The sequence below is a fragment of the Hippichthys cyanospilos genome, chromosome 17 (genome assembly GCF_059441005.1).
Source record: "Hippichthys cyanospilos isolate Australia breed blue-spotted pipefish chromosome 17, RoL_Hcya_1.0, whole genome shotgun sequence".
Lineage (NCBI taxonomy): Eukaryota > Metazoa > Chordata > Actinopteri > Syngnathiformes > Syngnathidae > Hippichthys > Hippichthys cyanospilos.
The window spans coordinates 10,537,678-10,560,857 of NC_142385.1; the positions used below are offsets into that span (position 1 = coordinate 10,537,678).

Below are 23,180 nucleotides of genomic sequence, written 5' to 3' on the forward strand. Positions count from 1 at the left end.
AAATTGGCTCACCTTGTCCCAGAAACTCCACACCCTGCTGGAGATCATTTCAATGCTCCTCGAACTGCTTGAATACACACAACCACACACACGCATGCACACAATGATGAACACAAAAAAGTGCAGAAAAGCTTCTTGGTTATGCATGTTGTTCAAACTCTTCTTTTAAAGGAGGATTTTACACATGTATGGATACAGATGAACGAATTTAAAAAAACACAACTTTGCATTTTCCAAATATGGGTAAAGATACTGAATGTGGGAACGTGTACCATCAGATTTAAAAACTAATTATGTTGTTTCTGTTCTGTTCTGCTCCCCGAATATAATTAGTGTGTGCAAATGAATAAATAACAGGCTCACTTTTGGCACTTGTAGACTTGCGCTTGAAAATGAGTTGACGCCACATCAAATATGGCGGACACACGGACAGGGAAATGTTGAGCTAATTTAGCTAACCGAGCTGTTTTACATGTTTTAAACGCAGCGACTGAAAAAAAAGGTTCGGACAGTTTTCAAAAACCATTTCAAAACCAGTGATGTCATTTAAATGTGCTTAAATGTTGACAATCAGACTTTTTTCCTGGCCCCAAACCAGTGTTGTTATGCTAGCTAGAGTGTGACGTTAGCTTACCTGTGGGTGGGTTTTGTGCTGACGAATTAAGTTAGACGTTATTGTTGAAAACCATGCGCTTTGCTATGCTTTTTTTAAACAAAGGTCATCGATAAAATAAAATAAAAATTAATTCAAATTAATGGTGCTCTTAAATCGCTTCCATTGCTGCTGTGGATTGCCAAATGAGTGACCCCAACTGGGTTGCCAGGTATGCGTGAAAGGAAAAACACTTTTGTTTTCCTTCCTAAAAGGTCAAACTGTGTTATGATGTAGATTACAAACTACATAAATAAAAATCACTGGTCAATTCATGTAGTTCAAGTCCAAGTCAAATCAAGTCACCTAAATTAATACCAATTGTTGCCAAGTTCCCAAAATTTTGGCAACCACGTTGCAAGTTCTAAAAATAGCAACTCAAGTCTGACTTGAGTCAAATCATAAAACAGGACAGATCAAATGATACGCGGAAGATAAGCGTTCAGATACTGTCTTAAAACATGCATATTGTACTGTATTTGTGAGCAAATTTCATGAATTCCCATGAAAGCGTACGAAACGGTAGGGGGCGCAGTGGAGCACATATCGCAATTGTTCATGATTTAAGTGAGTTGGAAATCTATGCACGGTGAAAATTGATATCCTCGCCTCTGTTCGTTTAATGGTCGTGTTCAGTTTTGATTCTTGTGAAGACCCGACCCACCTGTACTGCCTGCCGGTTAGATACAGTTTCGCAACACACACACACACACACACACCTCTTCCATCTATCAACTACTGCTACAGTTTCAAATGGCTTGTTCCTCTCTCAACCGACCCCCCCCCCCCCCCCCCCCCCCCTTTCCACCCACACCATTCTTCCGTCTCATTCTTCCACGCTTTTATCCCATGGTCCATTTTCCCTCAGCTGACAAATGATCGCCATTGATGAACACAAGGCGCTATTCACAGAACTCACGCCCATAGGGAAAGGGGGAACAAAAACAGCAAAAACATTCTAGATGCTTTTTCCTTTTCTTTTCATAACAATATTTTTTTAATGAAACACAAAAAAAAAGCAATAAAATTAAGATAAATATTCTTTCTTTTGTACATATGGAAATATGTAAGAAATACCTCCATAAGAATGAGTGAAATCATACATTGTCCATCTCGACCATACAAAGCAAGTTCCAGTGGGGAGAAAAAAAATGTAGCTTCTGTCAAAATGGGTTGGTCATATATAAATCCAGTGTTGATTTTTTTGTTTGTTTTTTTACAAAAGTTTCACATCTCAAAAAGTGTTTGTTGCCAACATAGTTGTCAAAAGTCAAGTCAAAGCCCTACAAAAAAAGGCATTTGTGTTCTCTCCCCTGTACATCCTATACAACAGTCATCTCAGACTTGCATAAACGGTAAGACGACGGTGAACTCAGAAAACCAGCGCGCGTGCACACGCGCGGACATTTTTTGGCAAAGCAGGAATAAAAGTGACAAGAAGCATCATTCGCGATTTGATCCTTTTTTTTTTTTTTTGTCTCTCAACATTGTCCCATTGATTGGCGCTGATTGTCCTTCACAGTCACGTGATGCCATTCTGGTTGTCATAGAGACCTCAAGTGCATCAGCTGGGCAGTGTGCAGACAATGTCGCTGCGACGTCTCTCCGAGGCTGTCATAGCAACACTGACACGAGAGGAACTCCACTTCAGATACCTCTGTGATTGCAGGGGTCCCGGATTCAGATTTGATTGAATTTTTCTTTTTTAAATCATTCTCATACAATTATCTTGTAATGTGATGGACGTGTAAACTCACAGGTGCTTTGGTATTTTTCTTTTTAGACGCCGGATACATATTTACATTTGATAGAAATAATAACCGGATCAGTGAAAAGCAGAAACTTGGTTTCTTTTCTGGTAAGGTTACGATAGGAATTGCGGAAACGACAAATACGCGTTATTTAAAAGAGCCGCTTTCTGATCGATTTATTAACTCGTTTACTGCTGTTAAAGTTGATTTTTGACGTATCAAGCTGGCCATGTGTCAGCCCGGTAAAAATGGAACATTGACGTTTATAGCCGTCAATGGCAGTGAATTGAGTTAAAACAACTGCTCTGTTGACAAATTTATCCCCAAAACGGGGCTTGCGACCAGGTCAGATGTATCTTTTGACCTCCAGTGCATTCAAAGAAACACAGATCCTCCCTCCCCCTCCCCTCCTCAAAGCCATAGACATCGAAGTAAAACGCATCTTCTCCGCAAAGAAATATTTTAAAAACATGGGCAAATAGCTATGTGTAGTATTTACATTCTATATACACATATGGCTATTTAAAGCCCATCAATCTCCCAGACACACACCCACAAACGTTTAAAAAAAAAAAAGTGTCTTTGCACCTGAATATAAGGATGCAAGAGAGGTATTGATGTGTATGGCTTGATAGGGGGGAAAAAATGTGTGTTAAAGACATGGCGTCATCTTGGCTTGAAACCAATCAGCTCTTGCAACTCGGTCCAAAATGACTCTGGAGTTCTTTCTCTCTTTTTTGGTCCTGTTGGGTATCTCCCAGTCCACAAGGAGACAAGCAGTATAAGACCTTTCCAACCTTCCAAACCAGTGTGGCTTACAGTGAGTTTCCCTCCTCTCCCGCTCTCGAGTAAGTCGGTCTCGGAAAGCAAAGTCGGCCGTAGCAAATCCGCGTTACCGAACTCCAAAGTGCTCGCGTCTGCGGTTCCTGTTATTCAGTGAGTCGAGCGCGGAAAACCGAATCCTCCCGATGCTGGCGTTTACAGGAAGAATGATCTTATGTGGATTTCCAAGAACTAACGAGAATCCTTTAAGTGCCCAGCGGTGGCAGGGTTTCTCCCACTGGGATGTATCCCGTTGCTCCTTCTATCCGCGATGACGAAGCGTCACGGGAGCGGTCGGCTCGATAGCTTTGGTCTGCTAGCTGCGGGTGCTAGGACACGATGGCCATGCCGTCGGCGCCGATCAGTTGGCCGGTGGTGGGCTCGTACGTGCCGGCCAGGTAGAAAAGACCGTTGGCAGTCGCGCCGGACTTGTGTTCTCGGATCGTGTGATCGTACTCTGATCTGCTGACCACCTGGCAGCGATGCGAGATGGTCTGGACGTCGTTCTCGTCCTCGTGGCTCGACTGGTACAGGGCATTCTGGGGGAGGGTCGATCACAATGTTAGATGAAGGTTTTGTTATACCTGACCATCGCGCGACGGGAATATTTGCTTTCGGTATGAATTTTCCATGACTTGTTCTTTTGAGCGTTTTACCTTGCCGTCGCAGTGTCGCTTCCCCAGGCGTGTCTCCTCTGGGTGATAGAACCACTTGACCCTGACCACCATGCTGGAGCTCCACGACTCCCACAGGCTCTCCACTCTGCCGACGTAAGGCAGCTGGGGCCGACCCGGTGACAGGAAGACGGCGCAATCCCCGACCCGCACCGTCTCCTTGCCGCGCACGATGGCCTTGTAGAATAGCTTGCGGGCTTTACCCTTCAGACCTCTCCTCTAGTGTTGGAAAATTAAGAATAAGAATCTCAGACAGGATATTAAAAGCTCTGGTCTGATATCTCAGGATATGATAGGGCATGTTCAAGGAGTGGTTATTTTATAAAATGTAATTTGCTACATCTGTGTGATCGTGTTTACTGGCAAAAGCGCAAAGACCATGAAGATCTCAAACTTTTTGCATCCAGGTATCATAAAAGGAAAGACATTTTTCCAAGTATCTTCGTGTAATCCTAACGGCAGTTAAATACACCTACCAGTGTTTATTCTCTTACCTGTGTTGGGTTACCGGACCATTTCCACAGCTGGCGTCCAGGCAGTAGTGGAGCTATGCTAGCTTGAGGCTCAGGCGAGGACATCCTCTGTCTTTTTACTGCCGGCGGGTCCTTGGAGGAAGGTTTAGGGCCAGTCGGACCTTGATGGTGGCTATCAGGAACTCCTTCTTTCTTCTTCGGTTGAGTTTTGGTTGATGTATTGTTAGTCGCCGCACTTCCTTTGGACATGTACTCAGTCCTGTCCTCCGTCCTCCCCTTTGACCCAGAGTGGGCCATACTGGCCTTGGCCACATAAGGGTGAGTCTGGACCACGGTGGAAGGGTTGGAGTTGTTTGACTCCGAGTTCAGGTTCTGCCTGTGTTTGTGTTTGTCCTGTTGGAGAAGTGCACGGCGCAAGAGAACAGATGAAGACTCTTCGTCGGACGAGTAGGAAGAATCGTTATCTGAGGAACAAACGGACGAGGAGGATATGGAGCCGGAAGAAGAGGACGAGGAGGAGGAGGAGGAAAAACAGACTGAGAGACGGGAGAGAAAGCGGCCACTGCGGTGAGTGGTGCCTCTTCTTCGGGTCCTGGCATCTTGACCCCCATCTTCGTCATCCTCATCTAGCTCAGAGTAAGAACTCGGGCCATCGCTGTGGTAGTCCAAACTGTAATCTCCAGCTTGACTTCCATGGCTGGTTGACAGCAGATCTTTCTGAAGAGAATCCGGCCGGGTTCCGGGATTCTCTGTGGCCCTCACCACCTTCTTCCCGTCCTTCACCAGCAAGGCAGGGTGAATGTATCGGAGCGGAGCACCCGCAGAGGACAAAGTTCTACTCCCTTTGCTTCCATTTCCGAGTCGAAGCAGGGCCTTGCCGTTCTTGGTCTTTGGCGAGGTCACCCCTTCATGATCGAGCTTCACCAGGAACTGTTTCCTGTCTCGCTCATTAACTTGCTTCTTGCTCCCTGCTGCCGTAGTCGCGGCGACAACTGAGGAACAAGCAGAGGGGTCTCGGGGCCCCGAGGGGGAGCCCGTGTTTGCATGTTGCATCGATCCAGAGGTCCCGCCACTAACGAAGGCGGAGTAGCCATTGGCAATGCTACTAAAAGAGTCCACCGCAAAAGGGGAGCCAAAGATGCCTTTTAGGGCGGGTGTGGGCGTCAGGGAGTGGGACGCGGGGCGATGAAAAAAACCCACGTCCCGCTCTCGAAATCTCCTCTGGGTCTTCCGAGAAGTCCCGTTGAAGAGGAAGAAGTCGACCGGGGGTCTCTTCCTCGGCGCGGACCAGCTCAGCAAGGAAGTGTTGCCTTTGGTTTGAGAGTCTGACTCCGATGTTGCTGTGCTGGCAGTCTTAGGCACTGAGTGGATTTTCTTGGGCCTGCCAACTGAGCAAGGAGATGACAGCAGAGAGGAGTCGGAATCAATATGACGTGACAGTTCTTGGGAACAGACCAAGATTAATAGTGGAGGTAAGAGCTCTGGAGAAATTTAATACCATTATCTCTACCGAGCCAGGTAGATTTCGACATATCTAATACCAGTCTCTACCTGAAGCATTATTGTGATGAGTGACACGCATGTTTCTTACCGACACAAAAACACTGACGACGCTTCATTAAATCATGATTAATGTTATACACGGTACAAAAGGAATCCAGTTAATATGTCAATTGCTCCTCTCGGACTCTACTTTTAGGTAATTGCTTGACAGTAAGAAACGTAACCCGAAGGCGCGTTGGGAAATTGTGAAAAATCCCGAACGGGCGGTAATGTACGTTCCGAAATGGCCTCACCTGGTCGCTTCTCCTGGGGTTTTCCTGCTTGCTCCTCATTGGCTGTTTTCTCCGTGGGCGTGTCTTTCTTCTCCTGCGTCGAGCTACGTCGATAGCGCCGGCCAGGTGTCACCAGAAGCGCCGGTGATGGTTCCGCACCTGGCGGGGAAGCCTTGATAAATGACGAGCTCTTTTTTTTCCCTGTACCTTCTCCACCCCAAAGAGCTCGACTCACAGCAGATTTGGTATCCAGGTGGCAGAAGTCTGATGTTGGCGAGCGTAATCCGTCCTCTGTCGCCATCATCAAACTCCACCATCACGCTTCCCTCCTTCTCTTCACCTGCGCCCCCTGCAGCAGAGTACCGAGGCAAGAGAGAATGAGGATTGCGTGTGTGTTTTCTCCCGAGGGTATTTCTGGGGATTTGTGTCACACTCACCTCGGTGGACATAACCGGGGTAAAGGCAACGTGAGCGCTCGCTCCAGTAGGCACAAACTCGAGTTCCCGCTGTCAGGATTGCTTCAGTCTGGGGCCGCACATCCAGAACCTTGAGCGAAATACATAAAATAAGAAATACAGTCCGAATGTCACACAAGTCGCACACATTGTACGGTGGCGCCATTAATCCGGTGGAGCCTCCCCAAATGTTATTTTGATGAGAAGAAACATCGACACTACTTGTACGGGGTCGCGTGACTGAAACTCACGGCTTCTTGTAGGATTTGCTCCAGTGAATAGATCCGGGGGCGATTCCCGCGCTCCCCTTCGATGACAACGCTAAATCTAAAGGGCGAAAAAGAAGCAATGTATATGAAAGTCCAACCTTTTCTTCTGTGTGTTTTTGTGACAGCGGAACCTACATATCAGGTAGATCCAGAGTCTGGACGAGAGCGGCATAGAGCAACTCATCCTCCTTCGAGATCAAAATCTTCAGGCCGTCTACTAGCATCTCTTTACTGAGCACGCAGTTTGGCAGGGCTGATGAGGACAAAATAGATTGAGAGAGACATTTACTGAGAGCAATAAAGATAATTTGCGCGTGAGATGTATAATTACTATGTGAGGTCATTGGTAAGGCACGCTCTTGAAAAAAACGTAATTATCCATGTGTCACTATCGCTCCTACCGGGTATTTTGCAAGGCATTTTGGGAGGAAGATGCACCGCCGTCTGTTTGCACCCCTCTTCCTCATCGTCCTCCTCCTCTCCCTCGGAGAAGCTGCTCTCTTCATCCAGCCGGAAGCCGTCGTCGGCGGTGAAGCTCTGCAGGAGTCGGCTGACCGCGTGACCCTGGGCCTGGAGATGGAAATGGGATTTGACGTCAGTGGGCAGAGGGTTTATATATATATATATATATATATATATATATATATATATATATATATATATATATATATATATATATATATATATATATATATATATAGATATAGATATATATATATATATGTATGTATATTTCTTTTGTGTGTGTGTGTGTGTGTGTATATAAATATATGAATTGTTAAAATGACGCCTCATGATATTTGATTTTATTTACAGTGCTTGAGATTTACTGCTTTGTTTTAAAATAAAGATTAGTACAATGGAAATGCATGAAATTTCCACTGCATTTTTAAACCAAGAGCAAGAATACTACATACTACAAAAACAAAAAAAAACATCAAAATTTATACTGTATGTATACATATTAGGGCTGTCCAAGTAAGCGTTAACTTTGAATATGAATAAAAAATTTATAAAGTATCAAAAATTGACTCAGCTAATTCAGGTATTTACTGCCTGTGGCAGTTAACCTCTGCTGACATTTCAACCAAACTTTGAGGAAAGTCACCAGCACAAAGGCAAAGATGGACTTTCACTTTATCACTCAATCATTTATTAAAAAAATAAAAAACACGCATTTTACAATGCCAAGTTCAAACATCATAATGGTGGTACATCACAATTAAATGAACAGTATAGTATGCGTGCTTTTTCTGTATTGTAGAGAGTAGTAGTAAATAAAAATACATGTTATTTTTATCACAAGTAATTTCTAGTCTGTGATCGTAGAAGACAGTGGGCAATACTTGTCAATTATGTTTGCATCCAACAATACAGGTTACAATGAATCAGAAACTTTGCTAAAATAATAATACTCATATCCTATTTTTTTTCTTCTGTTCTACTCTGCTTTATTGTTCTTAATGGCATGCTCGGCGATTACTTTTGATTGCGGCCAGAAAAGCAATGATGCAGGAAATGATGTCATAGCATCGCTTCAAAGCACTTACAAAGCATCCAGTCCAATCTGTCCCATGTTAGCCCTATAGTGCTCATAAGCCCTATGAGGAAAGCCGAAGATGTGGATGTGGATTGCCATGATTAATAATAGGATTCAAATGCAATTTGGAGGGGAGCTGCGATCTATAATTTAAAATTTCGTTAGTTTCACCGATGTGGAGTTGTATTTTGTTTTCGGTCTTCGTAGCCGAGGTGGAAAAACATTTGCGCTAGATCTCGTAAACGTTGCGTGGCGCCTCACGTTTTTGCGAATGCAAAAATCAGACAGCGGTGACGAAATGAAATGTATTGACGATGTGGAAAAGGCATCGGTGAAATGAAGCGCGGTTGAGCGCGTTGCTCAATGACATCATTCAAATGATGAATATTTGCAGTCGCGGTCACTAATAACCTGAAATGGCGGCCCTCTCGCACAGAAAGGCCCAAGTGTAATTTATTGTTCTCAACTTGGGTAACACACCTCAGACAGGTTTAGGCTAGTCCTTATCCAAAGACAAGCGATGAGTGATGATGAAAAGCGGCCTTGCTCAACAGGTTTCTGCTTGCGTTTCGGCTTTCTACACAATGCTTCATGTACAGGAGGTGGCGTCTGCGTTGAATTTTCAACAGGAGGCCGTATATTTTTTGGGTTGACAGACGTTTCGTCACCAGAGGCGATGGGCGATCGTCCTACCGCTCAGCGCTAATAGCGTGAGTGTGTGTTACATGGGTGTGTTCCAGGTCATGCCAAAAGATTATCTATTATGCCTTTTTGGACATGCTGTTACGGTGACTCAAGCATTAAAAGAACCGGAGGAGTTATTGGTACGCTGGGCAGGTTTCCTGCCAGGGTGTGTAGTTCTTCAGAAGCCGGGCTTTTTTGTTTTCCCCTATGCTTAAAAAAAAAACAAAAAAAATTTAAAAAAAAATATATATATATCTCCTACTCATGGATAAAGTCATTCTTGTTGTAGGGCCGCATTCAATTAAAAAAAAAAAACAAAATGTAAAAATGTTCATTTTAACAACAAAATATGTTGTGTAATTGTATTATTTAAATTCAATTCAATTAGAATTAAAAATTGTTAAAAAAAATCAACTCAATTTTTACACTAATTTTCTTAAAATTACTAAATCGTTTTGTATTTTTTTTAAATATTCTAAGATAAATGAATATAAAAAAATAAACACAATTTAGTAATTTTATAAAAACCAATATGCAGCTTTGCATTCAAGAGATTCATACATATTCGCAAGGAGGTTCATACATTTGCAAATAGTCAAATGTACCTGTATGCTAAATGCTAACAGCATAGCATTTTTTTTCTCCCACAATGCCACACAAGTGGCTGACTTACAGAATTAAAAAAAAAAACAAAAGTATTTTTCAAATATTTTGGCTATTCAATTATTTACATTCAATACATATTCTCAAGAAGGTTCAAACATATTTGCAAATAGTCGATAATACTTGCAGGCTAAATGCAATGTTCTTTAATCATATACGATAGATTATTTTATAAAATCAACTAAAATGGACAATAAATGTGCATTATTGACTATTTTAGTAATAAAAATATTTAATGGTGTTGCTGATCATTAATAGTTTGAATTTATATAGCCTAATTATTAAAAATCCCATCATATTTTAAACATGTCAAATTGCTTATTTTTGTGCAGAATAAACCCATTTATTTACCCATTACAATAGATACAAAACAAACATTAAATTCTATAAAGGCTTGGCTAATGGCATTTTTCTCGAATCATATCAACTGCTTCTTTCAAATCAGTCCAATAAAATGGAATCGACTGTGTTCATTAATCTCACCTTTTCCAGATGACTGCGTACTGCCGAGTTTCTCCTGTTATCTTCTAGCGACGCTCCGTTGTTCCCCCGGGCGTCACCAAAAGTGCAGCCCGCTGAGGTCGCGGCCCAGTTGGGAAGAGAAGCTCTTCTTGAGCCGTGGTGACCCGGACGTTGCATTTTTGCGCTCATGTTAGCTGAGTGCGAAATCCCTGTGTTAATTATCACCCACGGAGGTCAATTAATAATAGCCGCGTATTAAAATCTCACCTGGGTATGCTGGTTTTTTCGTACTGTTTTTCTGGTTTGAGTGGAGCCTGGACTGGGCCGGAAGAGAGTTTACGGGAGCTTCTTTGGAGGACGAGCTAATCCTGATGTCATTGGCTCCCTCGTCACTGTTGCAGCTGCAGTCCTCCTCATCCTCTGCGGAAGCGCAACATCAATAGGATCAGTCACACAAGGTTTGAATGATCTGAATGCAAACACCATTAACTACGTCCGGGGACTCGCTTGACAGAATGTATCGACAACCCACTTTCAATATTCCTTTAGTGTCGACGGGCGTCTTGAAAAAGTTCCATATTGGGATGTTCGCCCGGAGGCCGAGTCACATTAGGGGCGGCGAATCAACAGAAGGATATTAAGGCAATGGGATAAATATCGTAAAATAACACGCGCCCACGTATAATAGTTTTCCAATTTGCTGCGAATACGTTCAAATGTACTCGCAAGTTTGGAGATACGGTCGGATTAACTTGTAGGCTAAATGCTAATAGCATAGCAATTCATTTCCCTGATGCTTTTTTATTGCATTTTGGCTACATTTGACCAATAAGTTTGCAAAATTAGAACAAAACATTGTTTATTAGTAACTTTTATGGTATTAAGATTATGTCGGTTTGGCATTTTACCACATTATGGGAAACATTAAGCCTACCAGTATGTTCGAAAAAACTGAACTTGCTTGTAAGCTAAATGCTAAAAACATCACGTATGTATCGGGTGTTGACGTTCTCAATTTAAAAAAAATAAACAAAATAAAGGTATTTTGCCTATATTATACAAACATGTTTGAAAATGTACAAAGTAAACATTGTTTATTCATACTTTTTATGGTTGTATTATTATGGCATTTTACCCAACGGCATTATGGGAAAGAAATGCTATGTTTTTAGCATTTCGCCTAAAAGCTGGTTCAAACGTATTTTCAAATACATACAAAACGACTTGCAAATACAATTGAATACACTTGTAGGCTAAATCCTAAAAGTATAGCATTTTACCCACAATGCCATGTTCTTCAAGTTAAAAGGAAAAGCTTTTCTTGGTATTTTGCATATAGTAGACCAATACATTTGAAATTTTACCAAGTAAAAATTGGCTATTAGTCATTTGTATGCTTTTATTGTTTCCATTTTACTCCAAGGCATTTGGGGAAAATATTTTTCCACATTTAGCTGACAATTGCATTCAAAAGCATTCAAACTGTACTTGTAAGATAAATACTTACAAAGCATTTTTTCCCCAAATGTCTCAGGTTCAATTATAAAAAACACTTTTTTTTTAGCATTTATTATTCCAATATGGTTGGAAATTTAAAAAGTAAAAATCCTTAATTAGTGTAATCTTTATGGTTTTATTATTGTCTGTTCACGATTTTACCCAGAGGCATTATGGAGAAAAAAAATGGTATTATTAAGCCTACAGGTACATTTTATTTTATATTTTTCCCATAATGTCACAGAATATTGAGTTGGATGCGTAAAAAAATAAAAGTGTTCCGTTTTTTAGCATTTGGCCTACATTATACCAAAGTGTTTGAAAATTTAGAAAGTAAACATAGTTTATTGGTACTTTTTATGGTTTCATTATAATGTTTGTTTGGCATTTTTCTCATCATGCTGCAGGATATGTGCAGATGCAAGTCAATACCCCCCGGCATTATGGGGAGAAATTTTTTGTTTTTAGCATTTAGCCTACAAGTCTATTCAAAGGTACTTGCAAATATATTAAAACGAACTATCCAATACATTCAAATGTAAATGCAAATATATTCTGATGTGCTTGTTGGCATTTTTCCCCCCATGATATTGAGGTAGTAAAAAATAAAAAAGCTTGCTTTTTTAGCATTCGGCCTACGTTCTAACACTATGTGTAAAAATGAACTAACTGTTGTATGCTAATTTTTATGCTTTTATTATAATGTTTTTTGCCGTTTTTCTCATTGTACGGCAATATACAATGACGCAACGCTCTCAATTTCTGATTGCCCTTCCCAAAATAGGTTATTCAAAGGAAAAAAAAAAACCCAAAACATCGGAAATAAAGAACGAGTGCTATGTGAAGGCAGATTTTTTTTTTTTTAGATAGATTTCGTACCGGATCTCACTAAATCGTATGTATGTGGCCAATGTCGCATACTGTCAGTATGGAAACGCAACCGCGATCCGATTGGATGGTAATACTTGGCGCTTTCTCGTACTGCGGCGCGGTGAAGGGAAGCCAATTTGGACACGGGCGCACGTTCGCATATGCCGACCTTGATTTACACGCGGGCGCGCTGGCGTCTGATAGTTATTGGCAGCTGCGTGTCAGCGACCGCGAGGGTCGCGTCGAGTGTCGACACGTCCCCGACACACTTGTCACTTAGGCCGCCGTCGTCAACACTTCGCGCACGCGTGGTCGCACACGCGCTCGCTCGGACACAATGCGTCAGCGTCATCAAAAGGCCACAAGCTCAAACACTTTTTCTTCCCTCCAGTTTTGCATCCTACATAAAAAAAAAAAAAGTTCCGACGCGCACAAGAGGAATTTGTTGCCTCCCAACTGACGGGAATCCTCTCTAAGCCGCGGGGGTGAAGAGGAGCAACGAGGACATGGGTGCGACATTCTGAACGGGGCCGGAGCAAGATCGTGTTACCGTACGGTGTCGCGGGGGCCTCGGGGGTGACGGGGAACGGGAGTGGCGTCGCATGCCTGCGGCAAGTCGTTAACGGTATTAACGCTGTGACAGAAGAGCCGGGAAGTGAGAAGAGGCCACTAATGACGGGGGACGTTTCGCTCACGGAAGCGCCATGTGCCGACCCATACCCGCTCTCGCACACCGACAGCCGATTGGCTTGAAATTCCGCGACGTCTGCCTTATGTCTTTGCTGTCATTCAAATCATAGCCACGAAAAAAAAAACAGTTACTTCTAACTGTCCATTTTAGTCTCGATTCTTCTCACATTTTAGCCATGTCGGCAATGCTTTTAGATTGTTTTGATTAGGGATGTTTGATATCATTTTTTTTTAGAACCAATAACCAGTATACATTGGTCAAATGATGTTCCCAATCTTAATTTGAAGACAATAAAATGTTGCTTTCAGTCGATACTGATACCTTTAGTATTTTTCATACAATTGTCAGTGGCTGGTATCAGCATCCTTTCCAAGTAATCAATACTGTTAGAGCAGTGTTTCTTAACTATATTTTGCCAGGCCCCTCCTAGAAAAGAGAAAACTTTTCGCGCCCCCCCTCGGTCGATGCACTGAATATAAATGAGATTATTATTGATGAAAATTGTTTAAGTATACCTCCACATGTATCCTTTTTAACATTAACAACAGAATAACGCAATATAAATCAACTTTCAACAACTGTTAATTATTTTTATCGCGTTTATATGGGTTACAGCTTAGTCTAAAACAGAAAAAAAAAAGAAGCAAGTGCACCAAAGTGCCTGAAACTAAAAGAAAATGATGAAAATGATTACTTTGTTGCAATTACATTCCACATGACAAAAACAAAGCCTTTTTCCTGGGATCCAGCTGGGATACAGCTATTGCAAAATGCTCTATTTTCCCAAGACTTCAGTGACAGCTACAGAAACACTAGAAGACTGCTATATTTATGACTGTAAGGCAAGATCAAGAACCATAAGGCACTCTAGTCCCGAGTAGCTCACCTGTGAATGGACATTGTGATTGTCTGGGAATGTTATAATTGTATAACACTGCTAGAGATGTCTCATTACTGTGAGAAATCCCCAACTCTGATGAGTGTCTTCAGATTTATGGCGCTCATTACTGATTGGTTGAGCAAATGCATTTTACTCACCGTGCCCCGAAGTGTCGCTGTCACTCCTCTCCCTGACTTCCTGTTTGTCGGAGGCGGGGTTTGAGCCGGGCGCTCGGTTTGGGTCGGGGCTCATCAACGCCTTGGGTTTGCGGCCCCGCTTTCTCTTAACGCTCTGCCTGGCCTCCCATTCCTGCTGCGAGTCTTAATAAAACAGCGGCCAGAGGAAGTTAGCTCCTCTAGTGGAAAATGATTACTTGGGTGCTTGGAGATGGAAGTCCAGACTGCGCCCACCTGCTCTACCGTGTCCACATTGACTCTTGGGACCCTCTTCCGTTCCGGCGGGCGCCGGGGGCGCGGCTCGCTGGGCTGCGGCCTTCTGCTTCAGCCGGCTCACCCGTCTGGCCAGCCTGGGTCGACCTCTGTGCTTGCAGCCTGCTTTCAACTGTGGAGGTGACACGGCGGCTTCTTGTTCAGCGCGGTCAAAATATGTTACTTTTTAAAAAAAAATTATCGTTTTTTATTTTGCTTGAGCTTTTGTTCTTTAAATTCAGTTAGCTATGATTAGTTTTGGAGCACGTTTGGTTCCTTTTCATCAGTGCAAAAAAAAAAAAAAGTTTACTTGCATCTCGGATTTAAAAAACATAGTAAAAATGACTGATTTATGGTTTTATAATGTTGTGTCAGTTACTTATTTCTTTTTTTCAAACAACCTGTTTTTAAATTTAAGAAAGAATTCCAACTTTAGTGTGTACTCATTTTTAGCTAGTCATACAACAGTAACAAATTAATTAATTAAATTATTAATTAAAATTAATTAAAAATGCGACTATCATCGTTTTTACTCTCTCTTTCTCACTCTTATATATATATATGTATATGGCATGTTTTCACAAAAGCAGCTATGTGTCAGGGATATTAATTTTGACTTAATCACAACAATATGAATTTTTGTTTGTCCAATTTTGGAGTTCTCCAAAAACAACCTTCTTAAGATCTCAACTTTCATTTCCCATCAGCAGAAACTTAAATGTAATTTTTTTCAAAAAAAAAAAAAAAAAATTATATATATATATATATATATATATATATATATATATATATATATATATATATATATATATATATATATATTACACACACACACACACACACACACAAATCTACATTGGCCCAATAATATGCTCTAAGGGGCGTATTTGCTTTGTCACTGGGGATCTTTATGAATATGTTTTCTATCATATTTTGCCTTTTTTTTCTCCATTTACAGACCACTTGTGAGGTAATGGCCACATTGCGCTGACGAATATCCTTCCACTAATCGAAGCGGCAGAAAGTGGACGTGTGTGTCTGCGGGTCTGACCTGTGCGACGCTGAGGCTGCTGAAGTCATGCTTCTTCCTCACTCTTTCTTCATCCTGTAAATTAACAGCAGCCCTGGAAAAACACATCCGAGGGAAACGCGAGAGAGAAAAGGTGTCATTTAAAAAAAAAATGTCATGAGCTGCTACTGTACACCTTTCATTCCCGCCATTGTTACGTTATGCACTCCCCGTTTCCCCTCAATCGACCCTGTCTCATAACTTCGATGAGGCAAAATATTCTACTGAATCACCGCATTAAAAAGGGTGATGATGATGATGATGGTGTGTGTATGTGTGTGTATAAGTGTGTGGTTGGTAGAGCAGGCGAGATGAAGCAGTCTCCGGGGAGTCTGTCCGTTGACCGGAGCTTCGGGGCTCGATCAATAAACACTAACATCTATTGAACACTACAGCGCGCCGTCTCCGCCCCCGCCCCCGCCCGCCTCTCTCACTGTGTCCTTCCTTCATTGTACGCTTACGCACGCACGCACACACACACGCGGTTTTAGCAGCTGGTGTCTCAGGCATGGGAATCTTATATTCCCACCGAGGGAAGCGTTGGCCCTCAGCATCAAGTGAGCTCGCTTATGAGAAATTTTAATGCCGCAGCACACAAGTGTTTGGGAAACAGTTTGTGCACAAAGCTTGACCTCGCCCCAACAACTTTCCGCATGACGTGCAGGGCTTAAAGGGGGTGCGCCAAAACCTGCCCGAACAGAAACCTTCCCTCGATATCCCTTTGATGCATGACAGTGGGGTGCTCAAATTAACATTTTTTTTTTTATAGAAGGAACACCTATGCACCTTACAACCTAAAAATTCACGAGCGAGTTCATTGGAACGTAACCAAATCGTTTCATGCTGATGTGCACTGCTTCCGCTAACTACATGTTTTTGATAATTATTTGTTTTTAACTCATTCAATGCCAGGGACGTGTTTTCACGTTTTTTTGAGTCCGGACATTAAATCCCAGATACTTAAGTATTAAATTGATACTTAAGTGTCTGGGAGTGATTGTCTGTACTCTTAAAAAGTGAAAATATGTCCCTGGCGTTGAATGATATAATTGTCCAAATGGAGAGAATTTTATTGTAATGACAGTAAATAGCTTTGACTTCCATGAAAGTAGACTGATTTTTCTGTTGAATAAATTCAAGGAACAAGGAAACAACTATCAGCATTTGTGTTGTGTAATCAGTAACTGAATCATAACTTGTGAATTTGAAATAGCGCATTTTTCCAATTGGCATTAACATATAGATATTTGCAGCCAGAAATTTTTCACAACAGGGGACTTTTCAAAGTAGCGAATCCATGTCTCGGACGTAAACATAAAAAAACGAGTTGTGCAATCTACAATCTGACTCAAGTTAAATACAAAACCATTCATTTCTTATGATTGGGCTGAAAAGCACTACTGTGACCTAAATACAGTAAACAACTCCTGGCAAGCACCATGTTGGGGAGAGATGAGGAGTCTGTTAAAAAACGCTTGTAAGAATTGAGATCGTTTGAATCGACTTTGATTCTCTACCTCTGTTATTGAGTAGTGTTGTTTCTATGTTGTGGACTCCATTTACTGCCACCTATAGTATGGGAGAATATCGTCTGACTGCGGGGGAAAGCTGCACCGAGGATAAAGTGCTGAAACATGCGTGCCGGCGTGTGAATTTCAATGCAAGGCAAATGCAGGAAAAAACATTTCGTATTAAGCGATAGGGAGATTTTTCGTGAAACAATATTTCCCCAAATCAACAGTTTGTTGAGCGACAAAGCGGCGAGGCCATCTTGTCGGTACATTGCCATGCGCAAACGCACGGCTGCCATTCATGCTATTCATTCATTGCGCTCGCAACACTCCCGGCAAGAGGACAGCATAAACAAATCGCTTCTTGCTAACAAAAGAAACGCTGTTCAGGCACGTAGCAGCTAGCTTTAGTAATTAAACAAACTCTGCTCGAGCATGTGTACGTGTGCGTAAGGATTGCATAGGCTTGTGTTTAAAACCTCTCATTGGCATTCCCATTAGCGTTTGTGATAATGGTAAGCGTGACAAACCTTGAGTTTCTCTAATCATTTTATCTATGCGAGGGGGGCACATGCCAACGGAGGTGGGGCGGCATGAGGAAACACATTCATCATGACGTGTGATGAAATACTGAAGGTGCGTGTGTGAATGTGCGTTCGAACGAATACGCGCATGCCAAGTAATGTGTGGTGCTGTGCTGCAGTGGGCGCGGCTGGCGTGGAGTCATTTATCACTGTAATAACTGTACATCAGGACTTTGCTCGGCTATATTAATGCATGCTAATGGTTCACCGGGAAGCAGGACGTAATCAATGCGAGTGATAGATATGATTAAATGTGATTAATGATGATTTTTGAGGGCCTTCGCCGCCTTCATGGGGACTTCTATTTTAAGAAAAGTGTAGAAAGGAAACCTGTTTGATTTCCATTCAGCTTAGCTTTATACTAAAAAACAAAGCAAAACCCTATTGTCATGCTAAAGGTTAGCATCAATAGCTGTGGTTTGAGAAGCTTGAATATGGTTAGTCTTGACAGTATTATTTTTTTCCAAACACGTTATTGTGATTATTATTGTGTTTATGGAACATGAATTAAAGCAAAAAAAAAAAAGTGTTTTTATTCATCTAACAGGCGGCCATTTTGCTACCTGCTGTCAACTGACGATGACATCATAGTTGCCGATTAACTGTGATGTAATTTTCATTTGACAGCAAGTGGCAAAATGGCTGCCCTGAGAGATGGATAAAACGGGTGGATTTTACTTTTTGATACGTATTCCACAGGCACAATATTAATCGAAATATTTTGTTTAGACTGTTGGGCGTTGATCGAAATTTTGAACTGAAAGAACATTTTGACTTGATTCCCCTTTTGTGGCTTCTATCGCCATAAATAGTGATGCTTATCGTTAGCATGTCAATAACGCTTGGCTTAAATGCAATGCATATATTATCTCAAATGATGAAGCAACTCATGTAGACAAATAATACATTAATATTAAAAAGTATGTCTTCTTTATCCTCTGTGAAGAATGATTGCTTTTACTTAAACATGGGGAGCTGTTTTTATTATAACCTTTTTTTTTTCAGTGTTTTGTGACCGGCATTATTTCACATTTCATAGGGGAAAGATGTTTTAAGTTACAAGGGTGACCACGGAGCAACCAGGTCATAACTCAAGGCACCACTGTACTTCCTCGACACCATCCTACCAAACGGCGCCTAAGTGATGAACCGCAATACAGCGGTGAACACTAACTTCCCAGTATGAGCGTGTGTGTGCACAAGCAGCTCCTTCCAGCACCCAATCAAGCAAATCATCAGCTATAGGAGCGTTGAAATGGCTTCTTTTGAAGAAGCCCAACTTCTTGACAAATCAAGCGCGCCTTTCACTAACAACACAAACACAAATCAGGCCCAATGAGGGCCCGGTTTGCCAATCAGGCTGATTGTGCGGGACCTCACCTGAGTCTTTTGGAGGAGTCTGGAGCCGGCGCGCCGGGGGTGGACTTGCGCTTGCGGGGTCGTCCCGGCCCCCTGCGGGCAGGGCTGCAAGACGTCTTCTCTTTCCTGCGGGGGGGCAAGGCAAAAAGATGAGAGATTAAACGGAGGGAACTTGTTCTGGCTGCGAGTCAAACTGTGTTAAGGTACGAGCTGGGAGGGGGCATCGTGGATCAGGGGGATGCAGCATGACAGCAGCATTGTGGATGTTGAAATGCACAGCAGTGCAAAAGGTGTGTGTGTGTTTGTGTGTGTGTGGGTATGTGCTTACTGGTGGTCGTGCTTCCTCTGAAGCTTGGCCAATTCTCTCTGTTTCTCTTTGTAGCGGCGCTGTAGTTCAGCCAGCTGGACACGCATGGCCAGCTCCTCCCCTCCCATTGTCTCCATGGAGCCCTTCACTGGACACACCTGACACACACACATACACAAAGAAAAGGAAATTTGAATGCTCGACACAAAAAGAGCTCAAAAGTCAGTCGAGAAGATTGGGGCTAACTGCAATTTTGTTTCCTCAAATCTGTGATTGAGATCCCATATGCTTTTGAGGTTGACTTCCCATGTATTTTTGAACACTTTCAGTGCCATTGACGTAAAAGGACGTCAGAAGAAACCCAATCGAGGAGGGCCATCGATGTCAACTGACTTCAACAAATATTTTTTATGGGAATGGGCGGAGTAAAGCTTGCGTGAATTAAATGAGCTGAATGATTTACCCTATGAGGCCTAAAAGCTTCAAATTCCAGTCCACCAGGACCTGTGCCCTGTACGTTTTCCAAGTTTCTCTTTGCAACACACCTGATTCTAAGAATTAGCAAGATCTGCAGGAGCTTCATAATGATACTGATCATTTGAATCAGGTGTGCTGCAAAAAGAAGCTTGCAAAACATGCAGGACTCAGCTTCTTGTGAATTGGATGGTTTGCCACTTTTAGGCCTTAAAGGGTTAAATTTCCGTACGAAACAATACAAATACATAATGTGGAATACGGCATTGGGATGAATGAACACCCCTTAGGGTAAACTTGGTCGCATTGGGAATGAATAGGCAATTTTGGTGTAAAAAAATGTTGACATTTGAAAAAATCATGAATAGTTCAAATGACTTTTTGAACATGTTACAATTGGAATGATGTGAAGCAGATCAATCATGTAGAAGAAGATGCGTGTCAGAAATGTATGAGGCAGATATGCTCACTGTCAGAATTTAATTTCATGTGGCAAAATAAAAAACACGTGTTCATATCCTGTAATATTTGGCGCCCACAAAAGCCATTCAAGCAAAACCTCACCGGCTCATGTCGAGGCGTCCAGCTGCACTTCCTTCGCAAATTCAGCCTTTCCCTAATTTGACAGCGTTGCTCGGCTCCGCCGCGAGGAGCCCCTCCCCCCATCTCCAATGCCCGGGCGGCCGCCAGCGTCGCCAGACTGTGCAGGTCAAAGGTCAGCATACGCTCACCTGCGGAGAGACGGATGCCTTCAGATCGGCACGACAGCTGAGGGCCTTACACAAACATGTTGCGCGCGCCTCGCTGATTTATTTTTCCGTGGCCGTGCCTTGAAGAGTGCTGATGTTTATGATATTAGCAGTGTAGTTTTTTTTTTGATGTATACTGCTGTTCCTGCCTAATCGCGCACACAAACAACACGTGTGCGCACGCCGGCGTCGGGGGGAAGATGTAGAGAGCAATCACTACATCTGTCAATGTCATTAGCTCTGTCATTGTCACGGCGCCAGCAGATGAAACGGAATATTCATGAGACTGTCCCCACACACACACACCTATATAAATGAAATACACACATATGCACGTACAGTAGTTTTGCTGAGCTGCGCAGACGTGCTAACTGTGCAGAGGAAGGACTGAAGAGGAGAGCAGCAGACGTGAAGGGAGGGGGAGGAGGAAAATGGAGGGAGGGGAAGCAATAAGAGGTAAAGTGTTTATTGAGCTATCTATTTATTCTCCCACATCTCCTCATTATGGACATGGACAGAAGCCAATTTAGCCGTTGGAGGAGACCAGAGCGGAGCATCAACGCTTCTTCTACGAGGGAGCGGGGACATAAGAATCCAATAACGCTTCGTATGAAGCTAATGTTTAAAAACATTTTTAGAAGCTTGAGCATCACCACGATGGCACGTGATCTACGGGCAAGTATAACACCTGCAAAAAAGCATGCTAGAAAAATCTTAGTTTGACTTTAAAGATAGTTTTTGTGAGTCAAGAGTTACAAAAACATCATTTGATATGGAGATTAGGGTATTTCAACCCAAATTTCACAGTAATACTTTTTTGAACACCCGTTTGGGTGTAATACTGCGTTTGTGGTATGAGAATTAAGCAGTAAAATCAATCCGTTTTTATCCATCTCGGGGGTCGGCCATTTTGCCGTTTACCGTCGACTGAAAACGACATCACAGTTGCGCAGGTGACAACCAATCACGGCTCAGCTTGCCAATGTCACGTGACCAAACTCAGAAACCAACTGAGTTCTGATTAGCTGAGTCACGAGCAACTGTAATGTCATTTTCAAATAGAACATGTTCATCATTGTCACAAATAAAATGTGCTAAATTAACCTAATTTCCTCAGAATGCCATTTGCTCCAAAATTACATCAGTTTACCACAAAATTCTAAGGACATTTTTTTCCTGAGTGTAAGCTTGAGCTGGAAACATTTTGCCTCAAAAGTACTCCATGTAAAACTGACAGTATGTGGCAAAACAGACGTTCCCTGAGATGGAAAAAGCAGGTGGATTTTGCTTCTTAACACATATTCTACATTTGTAATATTACTCAGAATACAGCGTTTAGACTAATCTGGCCTTATCGAACATATTGTAAAAAAAATTGATGGCTTGACTCCCCATTTTAAAGTCTCCTGTGGCTGGAATATAACTCACTCTAAGCGCGAGCTAGCTTAAAGCTAACTGCTAGCTAACAGCTGGCTCGTGAGCTAACATGCTTGAGTTTAGTATTAAAAACTGAGGCCTCTTTTCTCCGTCATTATCTTCAGCTGGAATCCTTTTAATTCCTCTATTAACCAGTGTCTCTTAATAAGAGTAAAAAAAAAAATGAAAAAAATCTTCATCTACTTCTCATAAGAGCTTTAATGAGTAGAATTTTAATAGGAAGGAACTATGAAAGAAGCGAAAAAGAAAAACTCTGCTGATACAAAAGCTCCTGTCTGTCTGTGCGCCAATAAAAGAAACGGTGCTAATTTATACAGAGGAGAATGTATCTTGATTCCGCCGCTATCTGTAATTGCGATCTGCAGCTAGCGTCTGCGATATTCTTCCGCACCAAGGAGCAGTGTGAATGCATCTGCCCGGAATCGCTTTCATCTCCCAAACACAGTCGCCATGACAAAAAAAAAAAATTGCCATCAGCAGTATTAATAACATTCCACGCGGGGAGGCCGGAGCGGCTTTTTAAAATAAATGTGTTGCCATTTGGCAAACGTTTTGCAAGCCGTGACAAGACTTATTGATTTCACACCTATTATTACACGTGCATGTGAAATGTACGTTGTGTACACTTGTACGCAACGTGCACTCTCTGCATCAGTCACACATATGTACCGGAGTGACTTATGATTTTTACACGCATTAATTCTGTCAACAAGACACGGGATTTACTGACGAGATTACAATGGTTTAATAATAATAATAAAAAAAAAAAACTAGGTAGTGAGGGAAAAAAAAGTGAAGCGGAGAGGCAGGAAGCAGCCTAGTAGGGAGACACGGAGTCTGATGGAAGAGAGCGGGGATTCATCTGGGATTACTTAACAGCTTATACACACACACACACACACACGGACACACGCGATTTCGCAGACGCACGCGTGCTGGCATAAATAAAAACACTTTCTCTCAGAGGGACAAGAGGAAAATAGGAGCGCTTACAGGAGAAGTGTTTAAAAGGAAAAGGGTCTAATTAGCAAAGCAAGACGCCAGAGCCTGGGGGACATGATGCTGCGTATGTGTGTGCGCGCGTGTGTGTGGGCTCATTTAGAG

General features: G+C 42.3%; 2 protein-coding genes across 2 annotated transcripts in view; both read right to left on the reverse strand.

Annotated features, from left to right (window-relative positions):
* The window catches only part of fscn2b (fascin actin-bundling protein 2b, retinal), a 46,910-nt gene extending 46,831 nt beyond the window's left edge, over positions 1-79 (reverse strand). The window contains exon 1 of the mRNA XM_088439948.1: positions 13-79. The gene's annotated coding sequence lies outside the window, so the exon portion shown is untranslated. The remainder of the gene's footprint in view (positions 1-12) is intronic.
* Positions 80-1,615: 1,536 nt separating this feature from the next.
* Positions 1,616-23,180, reverse strand: part of bahcc1b (BAH domain and coiled-coil containing 1b) — a 63,764-nt gene continuing 42,199 nt past the window's right edge. Inside the window, exons 12-28 of the mRNA XM_088438883.1 lie at positions 20,455-20,621; positions 19,438-19,574; positions 19,131-19,235; positions 15,638-15,710; positions 14,569-14,719; positions 14,317-14,478; positions 10,488-10,640; positions 10,242-10,414; positions 7,273-7,441; positions 7,007-7,124; positions 6,854-6,929; positions 6,585-6,693; positions 6,383-6,496; positions 6,169-6,306; positions 4,394-5,760; positions 3,882-4,118; positions 1,616-3,764 (exon numbers count right to left, since the gene is read on the reverse strand). Coding sequence (XP_088295009.1) covers positions 3,555-3,764; positions 3,882-4,118; positions 4,394-5,760; positions 6,169-6,306; positions 6,383-6,496; positions 6,585-6,693; positions 6,854-6,929; positions 7,007-7,124; positions 7,273-7,441; positions 10,242-10,414; positions 10,488-10,640; positions 14,317-14,478; positions 14,569-14,719; positions 15,638-15,710; positions 19,131-19,235; positions 19,438-19,574; positions 20,455-20,621 — 3,659 coding nt within the window. The 3' untranslated portion in view covers positions 1,616-3,554. The remainder of the gene's footprint in view (positions 3,765-3,881; positions 4,119-4,393; positions 5,761-6,168; positions 6,307-6,382; positions 6,497-6,584; positions 6,694-6,853; positions 6,930-7,006; positions 7,125-7,272; positions 7,442-10,241; positions 10,415-10,487; positions 10,641-14,316; positions 14,479-14,568; positions 14,720-15,637; positions 15,711-19,130; positions 19,236-19,437; positions 19,575-20,454; positions 20,622-23,180) is intronic.